Source organism: Chlorocebus sabaeus, chromosome 17 (genome assembly GCF_047675955.1).
Source record: "Chlorocebus sabaeus isolate Y175 chromosome 17, mChlSab1.0.hap1, whole genome shotgun sequence".
Taxonomy (NCBI): Eukaryota; Metazoa; Chordata; class Mammalia; order Primates; family Cercopithecidae; genus Chlorocebus; species Chlorocebus sabaeus.
Genome location: NC_132920.1, coordinates 47911515 through 47925422, shown reverse-complemented (window position 1 = coordinate 47925422; position 13908 = coordinate 47911515). Strand labels below are relative to the sequence as shown.

At 40.8% G+C, this 13908-nt stretch overlaps 1 protein-coding gene across 1 annotated transcript in view; it reads right to left on the bottom strand.

Annotated features, from left to right (window-relative positions):
• OPN5 (opsin 5) overlaps positions 1-13908 on the bottom strand; it is a 44779-nt gene that overhangs the window by 29359 nt on the left and 1512 nt on the right. The window contains exons 2-4 of the mRNA XM_038006152.2: positions 10792-10911; positions 5469-5639; positions 1883-2217 (exon numbers count right to left, since the gene is read on the bottom strand). Coding sequence (XP_037862080.2) covers positions 1883-2217; positions 5469-5639; positions 10792-10911 — 626 coding nt within the window. The remainder of the gene's footprint in view (positions 1-1882; positions 2218-5468; positions 5640-10791; positions 10912-13908) is intronic.

Genomic DNA, 13908 nt, shown 5'->3' with positions numbered 1-13908 from the left:
TTGAATTGTAGCTCCCATAATTCTCATGTGTCATGGGAGGGACCTAGTGAGAGGTAATTGAATCATAGGGGCAGGACTTTCCCATACTGTTCTCATGATAGTGAATAAGTCTCACAAGATCTGATGGTTCTATAAAAGGGAGTTCCCCTGCACATGCTCTCTTGCCTGCCACCATGTAAGACATGACTTTGCTCTTCATTTGCCTTCGGCCATGTTTGCTAGGCCTCCCCAGCCATGTGGAACTGTGAGTCAATTAAACCTCTTTCCTTTATAAATTACCCCATCTTAGGTACATCTTTATTAGCAGTGTGAGAGCAGACTAATGCAATATGCAACCAAGAGATCTTTGCATAACTCCAAAAATTCTGCAATTTGGAGAGAGGCATATTACTAGAACCAAGGCTCTGACTTACTAAAAAGCCATCTGTTATATGGAGGGAACTGTGTTTCTCTGGGTCCCTGAGACCAGTGGTCTCCAAAGTAAACGTGAGAACACTTGAGGGTAGGATAGCAATCAACCATGATTGATTGGGATACAGGAAGAAGTAATTATAACTTCAATCTACCTTTATTTTTATCTTTAAAATAGAAGACAAAAATTGGGGGGTTAAATAAGAGGGTGTTAATATTTAATACAAAGCTTGATGGTATTACCTGTATGTCATTTAATATTGAGGGCATGTGTTGGAAAATATTTTTTCAGTATAGGGGCAAAAAATCATGAACATGTGAGGACCACTGCTTTAGACTTTACCAGTAATACCTAACAGTCATAAGGAAAAAGGAGAAACCACGGTTGCTTTAACACCTTCTATGCACCAGATGACAGAATAATATGCTTTCTCTCTTTGAATTCCCACCATAACCCAATGAGACAGATATCACTATTCCTGTTACAGAAGTGAGGAAATAGAGATTCAAGAAAGCTAAATATCTAGCTCTAGGTCACAAACCTGGCAGGTACTGGTGATGGGATTAAACTCTAGTCTGGTTCTTTTCCTTACTCCACAATATCTAAAGAACTGCCGCCTCTGAAACTATCATTTACCAAGGTACTCAAGCCTGCAGAAACTGCTCGTGTTCTTAACACAAGCTTCCCATGGGAAAGCACATGTGGTAAACTCTTACACTATAAATAATTCAGGTGGTAGAATGTCCCTAATGATGTCCCAAAGTCCATACAACACAGTAAATACTGTGAGGCATTATATGACCTCATAAAAGTTATCCTTATTACTGAAATAATGAATATGAATCCATAGTACCGTATTTAGTAGAGAAGATAAGGCCTCAATGGATGGTTTATACAAATTTGGTAGATATTAAAAATGGGTGTGTGTGTGTGTGTATGAGAGAGAGAGAGAGAGAAGAGAGAAGTGGGGAAATAGAGACAGAAAGAGGAGAGAGATACCACAAAGAAAGGCTTAGCCAATCATCAACAAAGTTCAGAATTATGTAAAGAATAGAGATTCTAAGTTCTCTCAGTCTCCAACGTTCCCTATCCATTTTTTTTTCTTTTTTTCTTTTTGAGACGGAGTCTCGCTTTGTCGCCCAGGCTGGAGTGAGCGGCACGATCTCGGCTCACTGCAAGCTCCACCTCCCGGGTTCACGCCATTCTCCTGCCTCAGCCTCCCGAGTAGCTGGGACTACAGGCGCCCGCCCCCTCACCCGGCTAGTTTTTTGTATTTTTAGTACAGATGGGGTTTCACCGTGTTAGCCAGGATGGTCTCGATCTCCTGACCTCGTGATCCGCCAGCCTCGGCCTCCCAAAGTGCTGGGATTACAGGCGTGAGCCACCGCGCCCGGCCTGTTCCCTACCCTTTTTACCCTATGAAGTTGTAAGTGGTCAGAAAACACGTGTGTAAAATATTAGTGCAGTTACCTTTGTCAGTTTCATTTCCAGAACATGACTGCCGTGGATCCGACTGTCGAAATGAGCTACTTCTTTGGAAGAGGACTTAACCTTGGCAATGATCTTTACGTAGGAGAACACGATCACAGCCGTTGGGAGCAAGAGGCAGAAGAAGAGGATGTTCAGGATGAAAACCTGGCCCCCTACCGAGGCCTGGGCCAGCCACCAGTCCAGGGTGCACGAGGTTCCGAAGGGCTCAGGTGCGTAGTCCCCCAGACCTACCAAGGGCATGGTGGTCCAGAAGGAAGCATAGGCCCAGATGGCTGCCAGGCAGATGTAGGCGTGCTTTCTTTTCAGCCAAACCCCTGGAGGCGGAAGAAAAGCATTACCCGGATGTAATCTGCCCTACACCCAGATACCTCCCCTCGATATGTCAAATTCCACCTCCAAAGATTTATTCCATTGATTTCTGGGAGACCTGGGCAGATAACTGAAGCCTGAGGGAGAGTGGAGTAAACGGAAAAAAGTTCCAGAGCTTGGGCCTTTCTCCAGGAGAACACAATTGGAAGGTTTTCTCTAGGCATCTGGGAGCTTTGGGAGGGAGAAGTGACAACAGCTGGGAAAAGGGACAGGAAAGAGATGAGAGGATGCTGAAGACAATGGAGGCCCTTGAGAAAACATCTCGGAAAGGGTGTGTTAGTGGATCATCCAGGGAAAATCCTTCTGGGAGGTGAGGAATCACAGAACGTGGCTTGTGTCTTTAAAATGCCCTTCCTCCTAACAGCTTTTGTGTTGCTAGTCTCATCTGGCTTCCTAAGAACTTGTGGAAGGGGCTTGGTGGCTCGTGATCATTACACAAATGGTTTGAGATTAAAGTGCTTGACTGTGTTTAGTAATTTGTGGAGCAGGTTTGGAATCTTCAAACATCATTCACACAACAATCGCACTCACACAGCCACAGCGGGAGAGGCAGAGAATCTAGGTAGGTTGCATCATGTTCTGCAAAGTAATTCTGTGAAGATATTTTCAGGAAGACAAAAAATGAGCTCCGTTTTTCAGCACTAGTTTCTGTTAACCAAAAGAGAATTCCAAGCGGAGGAAATAGTGCAGTCATCTAAGAAAAGCTGTAAAGCACTAGTGATCATTTTCAGAGTTCAACACAACCACCAAAGACAGATCGGCCTTATTAAGTGCAGCAGTCTCCACAAGAAATTACCTTCACACCTCACTCATCACCTCAAACGAAGAGGGCCGGGAAAGTGACTCTTTACTGCCTAGGTTTTGTGTCAGCAGAGAAGAAATATCAAAATATATTCAATAAAAGCTATATGATTACTTCGATATAGACTGAGAGCCTGCCTCTGCTTAGTGCAATGTGAGGTTTGGAAAGTCAGTAAGGCCTAATTCTTCTGTGTCTAGTCTTTGACTGACCTTGTGCATGCAAGACTATGTTGCATATGGGTTAAATAAAATAATGTAAGGGGCCTGCTTTGCAGACTAGAAGGTGCTACATTAACGTGAAAGTTTTACTCCTGTGTAAGTATATCTCATGTAGCGCTAACAAGAAATATAACACATTGTTTCTATACTCTATTGTCTCCATTTTTTTTCAAATATGTGGCATTTTGTGTCATGAAATGCAAATTTCATGCCCAACCAGATAGGGGTAGCAATCATGTAGCCACATTATAACTCAGCTCTTGCTTCTCCACTAAAACCAATGAAACATTGGCACAGGTAATCACATATATTCATGGGAATGTGCATAGGCATACGTATAAGCATTTATGGTTAGGGTTACTTGTGAGGTGTTTTATACTTACATTCCAGTATGGTGAAAGGCTGTCAAGTACAGGAGGGAGTAGATTAGTAGATTGGTTCTGTGTTGCTCCAGAAGTCAGAACTAGGACCAATGGGTGGAGGTTACTGGGAGGCAGTTTTGTCTTAATATAAGGAATAACATTGTAACAATGAGAGCAGACCAATCAGAGAATGGGCTGCCTTGTGCAGTAGTAAGCTCCCCGTCACTGGTCACTGGAATTATTCAAGAAGAGGCCAAGTGGTCGTCTCTCAGGGATGCCTTAAAACAGTTTACCACGTTACATGGGAGAAAAGTCTACCCGTCCCCAAGCGACCTTCTAATTCCAACATTCTGGGACGCTGTGTGGAGGGTTTAATAGTGCATCAGATTAAATGATGAAACCACACTACTGAGGTTCAACCTTAGAAGAAGCTGGAAAACATACACAGTTCCCACATATGGAGTTACGGCCTGCAATGATCCTGGGAGTGGGCGGCATCATCTCTTTAATTGACAAAGCCTAAACTCAAGAAAATATTTAAAAACAGAGGTATCAGGGTTTAGTATTCCTCAAACACTCTCAGGAAGTTTAACTATTTTGCCTTCTTATCTATAAAATCTACAGTTAAATTTAAAATCTCTTTGGTATGAGCAAAAATAAGTCTATAGAAAGAATTAGATGTTGACGTCACACAGAATATGTATAGTTGTATATTTTATATCTTACTGGAAATTTTGATTCAAGCTATTTCTATTGGAAGTTTTAAATGTTTAAAAACGGAGATGTAAATTAAAAAAAAAAAAGTAGTGCTGGATGATGAAGAGGATGGCTCACAAGCCCCCGCCTCCCACCCACCCAAGAAGGGATTCTTTGGAGTTTGGGGACTGTAATCTATAACAATATAAAGGGAAATTCTACCACATTGACAGGGTCGGGTCAACTTGATTTTTCCCATCTCAGTCTCCAGGCCCTGCTCTGACACCACAGTCTGTCACCCGTCACAACCACTCTAATCGACAGATTGACAATCAAAGCAACTTTATGCAGAGGAAGCCTGTACTATTGCTTGGTTTGTGCCTGGTTCTCAATATTAAACTTAAAGGCCCAAATGCAGTTCTCTCAGGTTTAAAAAATTCCGAGAGCTCCAAGAAACAAAAGTACTAGAAATTATTTTTAACCTGTAGAATGGTCTAATCATTAAAAAGCATATATTTAGGCCCTGGAAACTTATATTCTGCTGATTCACCAATTCTTGTAATCACTCATCTTTCTACCAACCAACGCCACAAAAAAAAATATGTTGAGTGATATTTATACATGTGTGTCCTTGCATGCAGAAACAGCTACATGACTCTAACTTGGAGGTGAACTTTCTGGAATTCCTTATCTCTGAAATTACAGGGAGCGTGAGTCCTAAGGGGGAATCTTAAACAGCTTTTCTTACAATTACACTTACTAGGTGGGGAATGAGCTAACCCTCTTGGACTTAACACCCTTTCGATGCACTTTATTTCTTTTGTTTGCATGGAAAACATGATGGAAGCTTACACACTATACAAGAAAATGATACTTTTTTAAAGCATTGTAACCAAACACCAGACATTACTATAAAATACGTATTAAAAGAAGTCTACTTTGACATCGGTTAAAATCCTTAAACATGTCAGAACAAGATGATAGGCTATAAATAGAAATATTCTTCATCTCTGAGGTTATTCATAGTCTTTGTTTATTACCTGCATAAAACATGTACAGTTCTAACACTCAATCCACCTAGCTTTAACTGTCAGGGAATGAGAAACCTGCCAACTTACCATAAGATAAATAGCAGATTTTCAAATATCGATCCAGGCTGACAGCAGTCATGGTGATAAGGCTTCCACAGCCAAAGAAAAATCCAGCCCATCCATACCAGCGGCAGCCAATCCAGCCAAACACCCAACGGTGGCAGAAGCAAGAGATGATGGTGAACGGCTTGCCTACAACTAGAGCACCAAGTGACTTGTCAACAGAGGTTCCTCTGGTTACTATTTCCCCTCCTACCTCAACTCACCTGAACCTCCTCCCCTAAAGCACAAGGCACATGTGAACACACACACACACCCTTTCCTAGATTAATAAAAGTCCAGCAGTTATCTATGAATAAACTCAGTTTGGAGCTACCCAGAGAGGACTTTCAGTCATCCCAATAGCCAAAGAGAGTGAAAGGATATAGAAGGAAAACGTTTAAGTAAGTATTACTTTTGAAAAAACTGTCTCAAAGAGACCTGGTTTCAGGAGTTACAGACACGATACTAACAGCCAGTGACAACGATCTTGTCACTTTTAACATTTTAGTGCAGTCCTTCATTCGAAAGGTATAGAGAAAGGGGCAATATATAAAACCTCTGAGAGAAAATACCCTCTTCAAGCACAACTTTTCTGTTCTACAGAAGTTCTTTCTCACACTAGTCTGTTCAGATTTTTTCTTTTTACCAGAAATAGACGTTAAGTTTTATTAAATGCTTTTTCTGCATCTACTGAGGTGATCATAACATTTTTTCTCATTGAATTGGTTAATGCTGGTTGTTAATAGATTTGTTTTTGAAACATACTTACGTTCCTGGGACCAATGCAACTTTTCTTAATAATAAAACTCCCAGAAAATTGTCTCAATGAATGGAGGAAAGAAGAGATGGAGAAAGAGAAAATGAAGAAAAAGAGGAGAAAGACAAAAATATATGCAAAATAGTGATTTCCATCCACCTCATCTTCCTCCAAGTGGGACATTTTAGAACCTGTATAAGGCATGAGATTCCTTATAATGAAAAGGGGAATTTGGTTTCCGTTTTCTTTTGGCAGCTGCATCCTTCTAGGAGGAATGTGGTTTCTAACACCCCAAGATAACCGTGTACTTTAGGAGTTAAGTGTCTGTGAATGGGGTTTGGGAGGGGAAAGAGAGAGGTTCTCTATCAGAGAAAGCCTTAGTTACAGAAGCAGGGAACTAACTGCTGTGAATATAGAAAAGGGGGAGGTTTAACAGCACTCTGGAGAATAAAGATTCTAAAGAGCACTGGGGAAAGAAGGTGTGAGTTCCAGACACATTTTAAAGAATGATGTGGACAACTTTCTCTGAAATGTGAATTTGTCCTTTTATTTATTTAAAAAATAGAACATATTTAGTCTTTTACTATTTCCTTGTTATTATCAATGAATAAAGAGGGCTTAAGAAACCCCAGAAAGTTGAATATTCACAGGGAAGCAATAGGATGGGGGGAGGTGAAGTAGGGAGAATAATTATATAGCCCAGCAATTTTCATGTGTATTCCTGCCTAGACCCCAGAGGATTCATGGAGCTCTTCTACAAGTGAGTGAGAGAGGGAGAAAGAGAGAGAGAGAGAGTGGAGAGTACCCTGAAGGGGAAGTAGGTATGTCATTTAGGGAAAGAAATATTAAACAGCCAAGGCTCCATGCTCCACCTTCTGTCAATCAGGAAAGATAATTTTTTCACCCGTTTTATATATTCAGCTTCTAAGTCGTCTTTTTTCAAAGGAAAAAATTCACTGTTTTAAAAAATTTGTTTAGAAATTTTGTTTAAAAATCCTTTTTGTTGAGGTTAGAACCAGATTTCCACATTTCCTTCTGTTTCAGTTCTTTCTTTCTTCTTCTGTTAAGTTATGTCTTATTCAAATATGGTATAGCTATTTCAGTAAATGTGAGGTCCAAGCTATTTACAACCAGATCCAGATTCCCAGGATTTAAACTATTTATTCCTCGGGACTCCATTAGAATTTTTTTTTTTTTTTTTTTTTTTTTTTTTTTACTTTTAGAAAGCATTCTTCTACTTTTACACAATACCCTGTAGCCCTCCCTATTCAGTTATTGTATTCAGTCCCCCAAATAAAAAAATAAAATGTGCTGAGGAAGCTCTTCAAACCTCTAACTGAACTATATCACAGAGAAGGTTCCCTAACCTCAATGCTTTAAGAAAGCTAAGTAACTGATATTCACAGCCTTCAGGTGCTAGCGCCCAGCCCTCCCAGGTGTATTACTCTATGGTATACAAAAGTATTCAGGAGTTCCTGTTAGTTCAGTCAATCAACACATATGTACTGAGTGCCTTCTGCAAGCTGGACACACATCTCCTCTAGTTGTCTAGATGGCTAGTGCCACCTTTCAGCTTGCTAGACTGGGTGCCCTCATATGAGAGCCTCCTAATTCCAGTAAGTCCACAAGGAAATGGAGTGTAAAATAACTATTTGGGTTTGTGGGGTTTTTTCCCATTCAACAACTAATTTTTCAATGCCTAGTGTTTAAGAAACACAGAGCAAGGTTCTAGAGGACAAAGTGAACATCAAGACTGACAAGTTTATTTTCTAACAGGAAAAGCAGACACACTCAAAAAAACCTAAATGTGTAATATAAGATGTGGTATGACAGAATGATAGGTAGTGATTAGTACAGCGAAGGAAAATAAAGCAGAGAAGGCAGGTAGACGGAAATCGTTGTTTTACGTAGAGACCTTAGGGAAGACTTCCCTGAGATGTGACATTTAGGTAGATACCTAAATCGGTGGGAAAGAAGTCAAACAAACTTCTGGAGGGAAAGGATTAGAGGCAGAGGAAACAGCAAACTAAAAGGCTTGAGGTGGGTGTCAGCCAGGTGGGTGCTAAAGGCAGCAAAAAGGCAAGTGAATGTGACAGAATGGAGTAAAATTACATCTGTTGTGCCTGGGATCCTGATTAGCAAAAGCGATTTCAGGCTTCCTTCTTCAGTAGAGCTTTGGATTAACCTTTGGGGTGTCATCTAGAATGTCTCTCTCTCTTCCACTTAATAGAATGTTTCCGGAACCCAGTTGCACATTAGCATCGCTGGAGGGGTTGTTTTGCTTTGCTTTGAAATATCAGCATCCAGGGTTCCATCCCTCCCCACAAACCTCCCAATATTGTCACTTATCTGGAGCGAGTTCAGGCATTTTAACACCTCCCCCCGCCCCAGGTTATCCTAATATAACACGACTTTCTCCTAAGAGGTTAGCCTAATATAACACGTGTATATAATAGGCACGACTGGGAGCCCTTGATATTTAGTCAACAAGTATTAGTGGCATAGATGCCATACATCTGGCCTCTAGGAGGTGCTTATAATGGAATATAGCTGAGCAAGAAAAAAAAAGCAGGCAAAGTTTTAAGGTTTATTGGAAAGGAAAATGTATTATAGATGCTCAGAAGTTGAAAAAATGATCTGGGTTAGAGAAAGCTGTTATATGAAAGAAAATGGTTTCTGGTGAATTACTCTGAAGACATAAGCAGAATAATGAGGTGGTTTGTGCCATTCTAGAGCCGACTTGCTTGGCTGAAAGCATGTTTCAATGCATCAGGCCAATTAAGGACATTTTTATTCAAGCCTAGTCTAATTCAGCAATGAGCCTGCTATTATTCACCGATGAAGGAGGTAGCTGGAATGACAGGTTTCATTCAGGCATGTTAAACTCAATACCAGATAGAGCACCTGAGGGGCCCGCGGGGCGAGCTGGCCGGGAACGCTGCCGTTCCTGTTGCGACACCGCCATCGCGTGGCAACGAGTGAAAATGGCAGCCATTTTGCAGCCTCACAAATCCCCTGGGGTTCGTCCTGATTGTTTTCACAACACCAGGCATGTCGTGTTCTTCTTAATGTGCATGTGCATTCATCATAAGGGTTCATAATGTTTATGCAGGTCCATACTCAGTAAAGCCTTCCCAGATAACCCAGACCATCGAAACCCTGAGTGAGCACACATCTGCTATGTGCTAAACTGTGACTCAGAACGCGGAGGATTAGTATTGAGCCTTGTTTTTAGAGATCGGCAGAAAAATCCACTTATGAAGAGAAAAACAAATATCAGAAAACTCTTTTTTTTAATTAAGGTCTCGCTTTTTCACCCAGGCTGGAGTACAGTGGTACTATCATAGCTCACTGCAGCCTTGAACTCCTGAACTTCATCAAGTCCTAGCTATTTTTTGTTCATTTGTTTTCTGTAGTTTTACCCAATACCCAGACTTCAAGGATAAATTTGTTTTGTAGAGATGAAGTCCCACTACATTGCCCAGGCTGATCTTGAACTCCTGGCCTCAAACTTGATACACATCTCAGCCTCCCAAAGCTTTGGGATTACAGGTGCAAGCCACTGTGCCCAGCCAGAAAACATTTTTTTAAAAAGGCTTTTGATAGGAAACCACTAACAAGTTTCTAATGGTAAGAGGAGCTGCTGTATACTGTTCAAACAGATTACCCGACTCTAATGACCTAAAACTAGAAGATAAATAGCAGGTGTTGGGATTCAAGGACAGATTAGAGTTCATCTAAGCAACTCTGAAGTTATACACAAGAAGGTGAAGAATGATTTACTTAAAATGGTTCGTATTTTTAAAAGTGAATTATAGTGAAGGAGAAATCTTATTCCAATTCCTCCTTGCCGTGTTATTAGAGAAGTGAAAAAGAAGCCAGTGGTTCTCAATTTTAGCCACACATTAACATACCTGTAGATTCTCGTCTTAAATATCCTGATGCCCAGGTAACATTCTCAACCACCTAATTCAGAACTTCCCCAGATGATATTTTGTGAGTTGCGTTTGAGGACCACTGAACCAGAGGCTTGCTATGCTTCAGATGTGTCACTAAGTCATGATTACATATATCATCAGCAGGGCACTTCTTTCCTCTTCTTATATTCACCTCTCAACTGTCTTCAACTGTCACTTACCCTTCCAGATTCCTGTCGATGTTTATTTTAATCAGACTTCCATAAGGGTTGAAGAGGTGTAAAGAAGCTTAAAATATTGACCCGGGGACTTGCCTCCTGATTTCTGATTTCTGAATCATTTAGCCCACTACACTTTGAGACATCTGAGGTATCATGTATTATTTCAAATTGTGCCTTCAGCATCTAACATGCCTGACACACAGAACAGACTCAATAAATATTAAATGAATCATCTTGTCAATCGGACAGCACCCCATTGATTTACCACAAAAGTCTGAAAGATGATTTGTGAAGCAAAGAGTGGAAGGAGATGTGAAGGGAAGAGATGTCAGGAGGTGACGTCTGAGACAGTGAGTACTTTAGAATGGGGCATAGTTTAAACCCACAAAGAAAAAACAGCATGGTTGTGTTACCTGAAATCCCCAGATCACAGACAGCTAAATTGATAGTCATTATTTCAGCGGGTCTCAGCTTCTTCTTTCGTCTAGAAGACATATAAAGGACATATCCATTTCCAAATGTAGACAGAATCCCTACAAGGAAAAATAAAAATTCCCATCGTTAACACTGGGATTTAGAGTTCACTCAGATATGAAACACTTCTCAACTTCAAAAATGGACACCATAGATTTAGAGGGTAGTGAGAGGACTCTAAATAAAAAAATCTAAATTAAGAAGATGAAATAAAAAGCATGAGTTGTGAGTGACAGGCCAATGGGGCAGGAGTCAGGGATGATAAGGCTGAACTTACCCAGAAAAAGGCATCGCTAACTTCCCCGCGAGGCTCAGGAAAGTGTGGGAGTCCCAGTGGTCAGTTCTTGTCCTGGCCCCCAGGGGTGGAGTACTTTCCTCAGCCATTTTTATAGATTATTGGCTTTATAGAACTCCCTCCCTCTGATCAGTAGGGTTAAACCCTTAGCTCTTGATAAATTCTGAAGATGAAGCCAACCAAAGAAGGTGCCTTCAGCATCACTGTGAACTCCTAAGGGAGCGCCAGTGTTCAGGAGAGGCAGAGGCCAGGTATGGCTGGTGTAACTCCCTTCAAGAAAATGGACATCTCCCAGAGAAGCCCCAGGACTTTTGCCTCTTTGGGAGACATGGACACTGAGTGTCTGGCAGATAGGACAGCCTTCAGCTGCTACTGGACTAGACATCAAGGGTAAGTGGGTGACAATCGAGAACCTGGGCACTGTCCCTCCCACCAAGGGGAGAGAAAGTGACCCTCAACCCACCGAACCTACCAACAATGCCAGAAGTGTGTTCCCACTTTTTCATATCCTTTTATTAATGACTAATTGCCTTTGGCATTACAATGAAACTGTTCGAAAGTTCTTACACACCCAGTTTAAATCCAAAAAGACCCAATCCCTACTGACTTTATTTAAGAAAAGAATACACCTACTTCCATAGCTTAACATGTAGAGTAGATTTTCTTCAGGAATTCTTGCTTCATAGTGTAGCTGTGTATAAATGAGAATCTGGTACAGCTGCCTTTAGTAGTAAGGAATAAGGAGAGTATTAACAGGAGAAACCCAGAGTTTTCTGTTTTAATTTCTACTTCTCCACCACAATTCATTTTGGGGGCAAAGAAAGAAATGTGTGATTCAGCTGATGGTGTGAAACCACCAGGAACTAACTGCATTGTGCTCTTAGGAAATTCTGACTCCCTGGAGTCAGCACTGCCTAATGGTCCATTAAAACCTCTTTAGCTTTCATAAAGCAGAAGAAGAGAAAAGTAAAAGAGATTACGGAGTTCCAGAGCAAACCAACTATAATGAAACTTAGGGCTCACTCAAGGAAACCAGCTAGGAAAGCAAAATGAGAAAACGTGGCCTGAAAAATTATAAACTTAATGCCACCTACTTTGTATCCAAAAAGAGTGAAAACAAGTATCCATTTTCATTTGATATCCAAGGCTCATTGAAACACCTTTTATCTGTCTACGTCTCTTTTGAAAATATTTGTTTTCTTACTTTTCCTTCCTTAAATTTTCTTTACTGGCCCTGCTTCATAAGGTTTCACCCAGTGCCCAAAGCATTATCAAAAAACAGTCACCTCTCTATACATTACATGTAAATTATTCTGACAGGCCATATGTTATAGATAAGTGTCAGGAGAAAGCAAATTTATTCTTAATATTAGTGAAAAGACAACCAGATTAAGAAGACAAAGACCCAAGTAGGGACACTTTTAGATGATAAAATCCTATCTCATTTATGGATACAAAAATTCATATATATTAACTATTAATAAACTTAGTATTTATGATAATAGTAAAAGTGTGGACGGTAGAAAATGGGTTTGTAATTTATGTCTCCTGTATTTCAAACTTAGATTTATATTGTTATATTTCAATTGTCTCTTAAGACTTCTAGTATTTAACAAAGCCCACCAAGAATGTTTATTCCACTCTGGCCCCTTAAAAGCAATCTGGACACACACATGTTGGCTAGGCGTGGTAGCTCACGCCTGTAATCCCAACATTTTGGGAAGCTGAGGGGGGGGCAGATCACTTGAAGCCAGGAGTTCGAGACCAGCCTGGCCAACATGGCAAAACCCGTCTCTACTAAAAAAATATAAAAATTAGCCAAACATGGTGGTGCGCACCTGTAGCCCCAGCTACTCAGGAGGCTGAGGCATGAGAATCACTTGAACTTGGGAAGTGGACGTTACAGTTAGCTGAGATCGTACCACTGCACTCCAGCCTAGGTGACAGAGTAAGACTCTGTCTCGAAAAAAAAAAAAAAAAAAAAAAAAAAGGAATCTTGTCACATCTACACTAGCCTATTCTAGGAGAGTGAAAACCAGACACACGGCCAAGTCCAAGAAGTGGATCTAAGGTGAGTCCAAACCCCTCCAGCTGACCCCTCTCCTCACCCTGCATGACTGCTCTCTAACATACCATTGGCTGTACCTCCCAGTGCCCTGATCCTCCTGAAGCTCCCCATGTCCAAGCACTATTTATGAACCTGTTTTTCTGGCTCCATCTCAGCAAACCCACTGGAATATGATTGTGGATTTTCCTTCCAACTCCATGTGCGTCAGGTGGGAATTTCTGATTTTCCCCCACCCCGGTTGCCTTTTCCTGCAATCCTCCCTGCTAAAGATTGGGAATGGACTGACATGCCTCTCTATTTTGTGTTGTCTGGAGAGATTTGTCAGGTTATTGATGTTACTTTTTAATTCATTCCTTGAAAGTGATGGGGCTATGCTAAATTCAATTGATCAAGTTGCTTATTTTTCTGCCTTTTCTGGTAATTGAAAGTACTTAAGTTTAATAAAAATGCAATGTGGATTTTACAGAGATAAGATAGTCGCTGTTCCAGCAGAACGTTTGCCCATTTTATTCGCTGCTCTATTCCCAGCAACTTAAAACACTGGCAAAGAGTGGGTGCTCAATATATATTTATGTGGAAAAGAGATGGGGACTCATTTATCAGAAACAGAATGTAAACTAGTAAAATACTAACAACAATAAAGACAAGGATCCAGGGAATCACTTTACAGCAGAATTTGGTTGAATCGCGTGA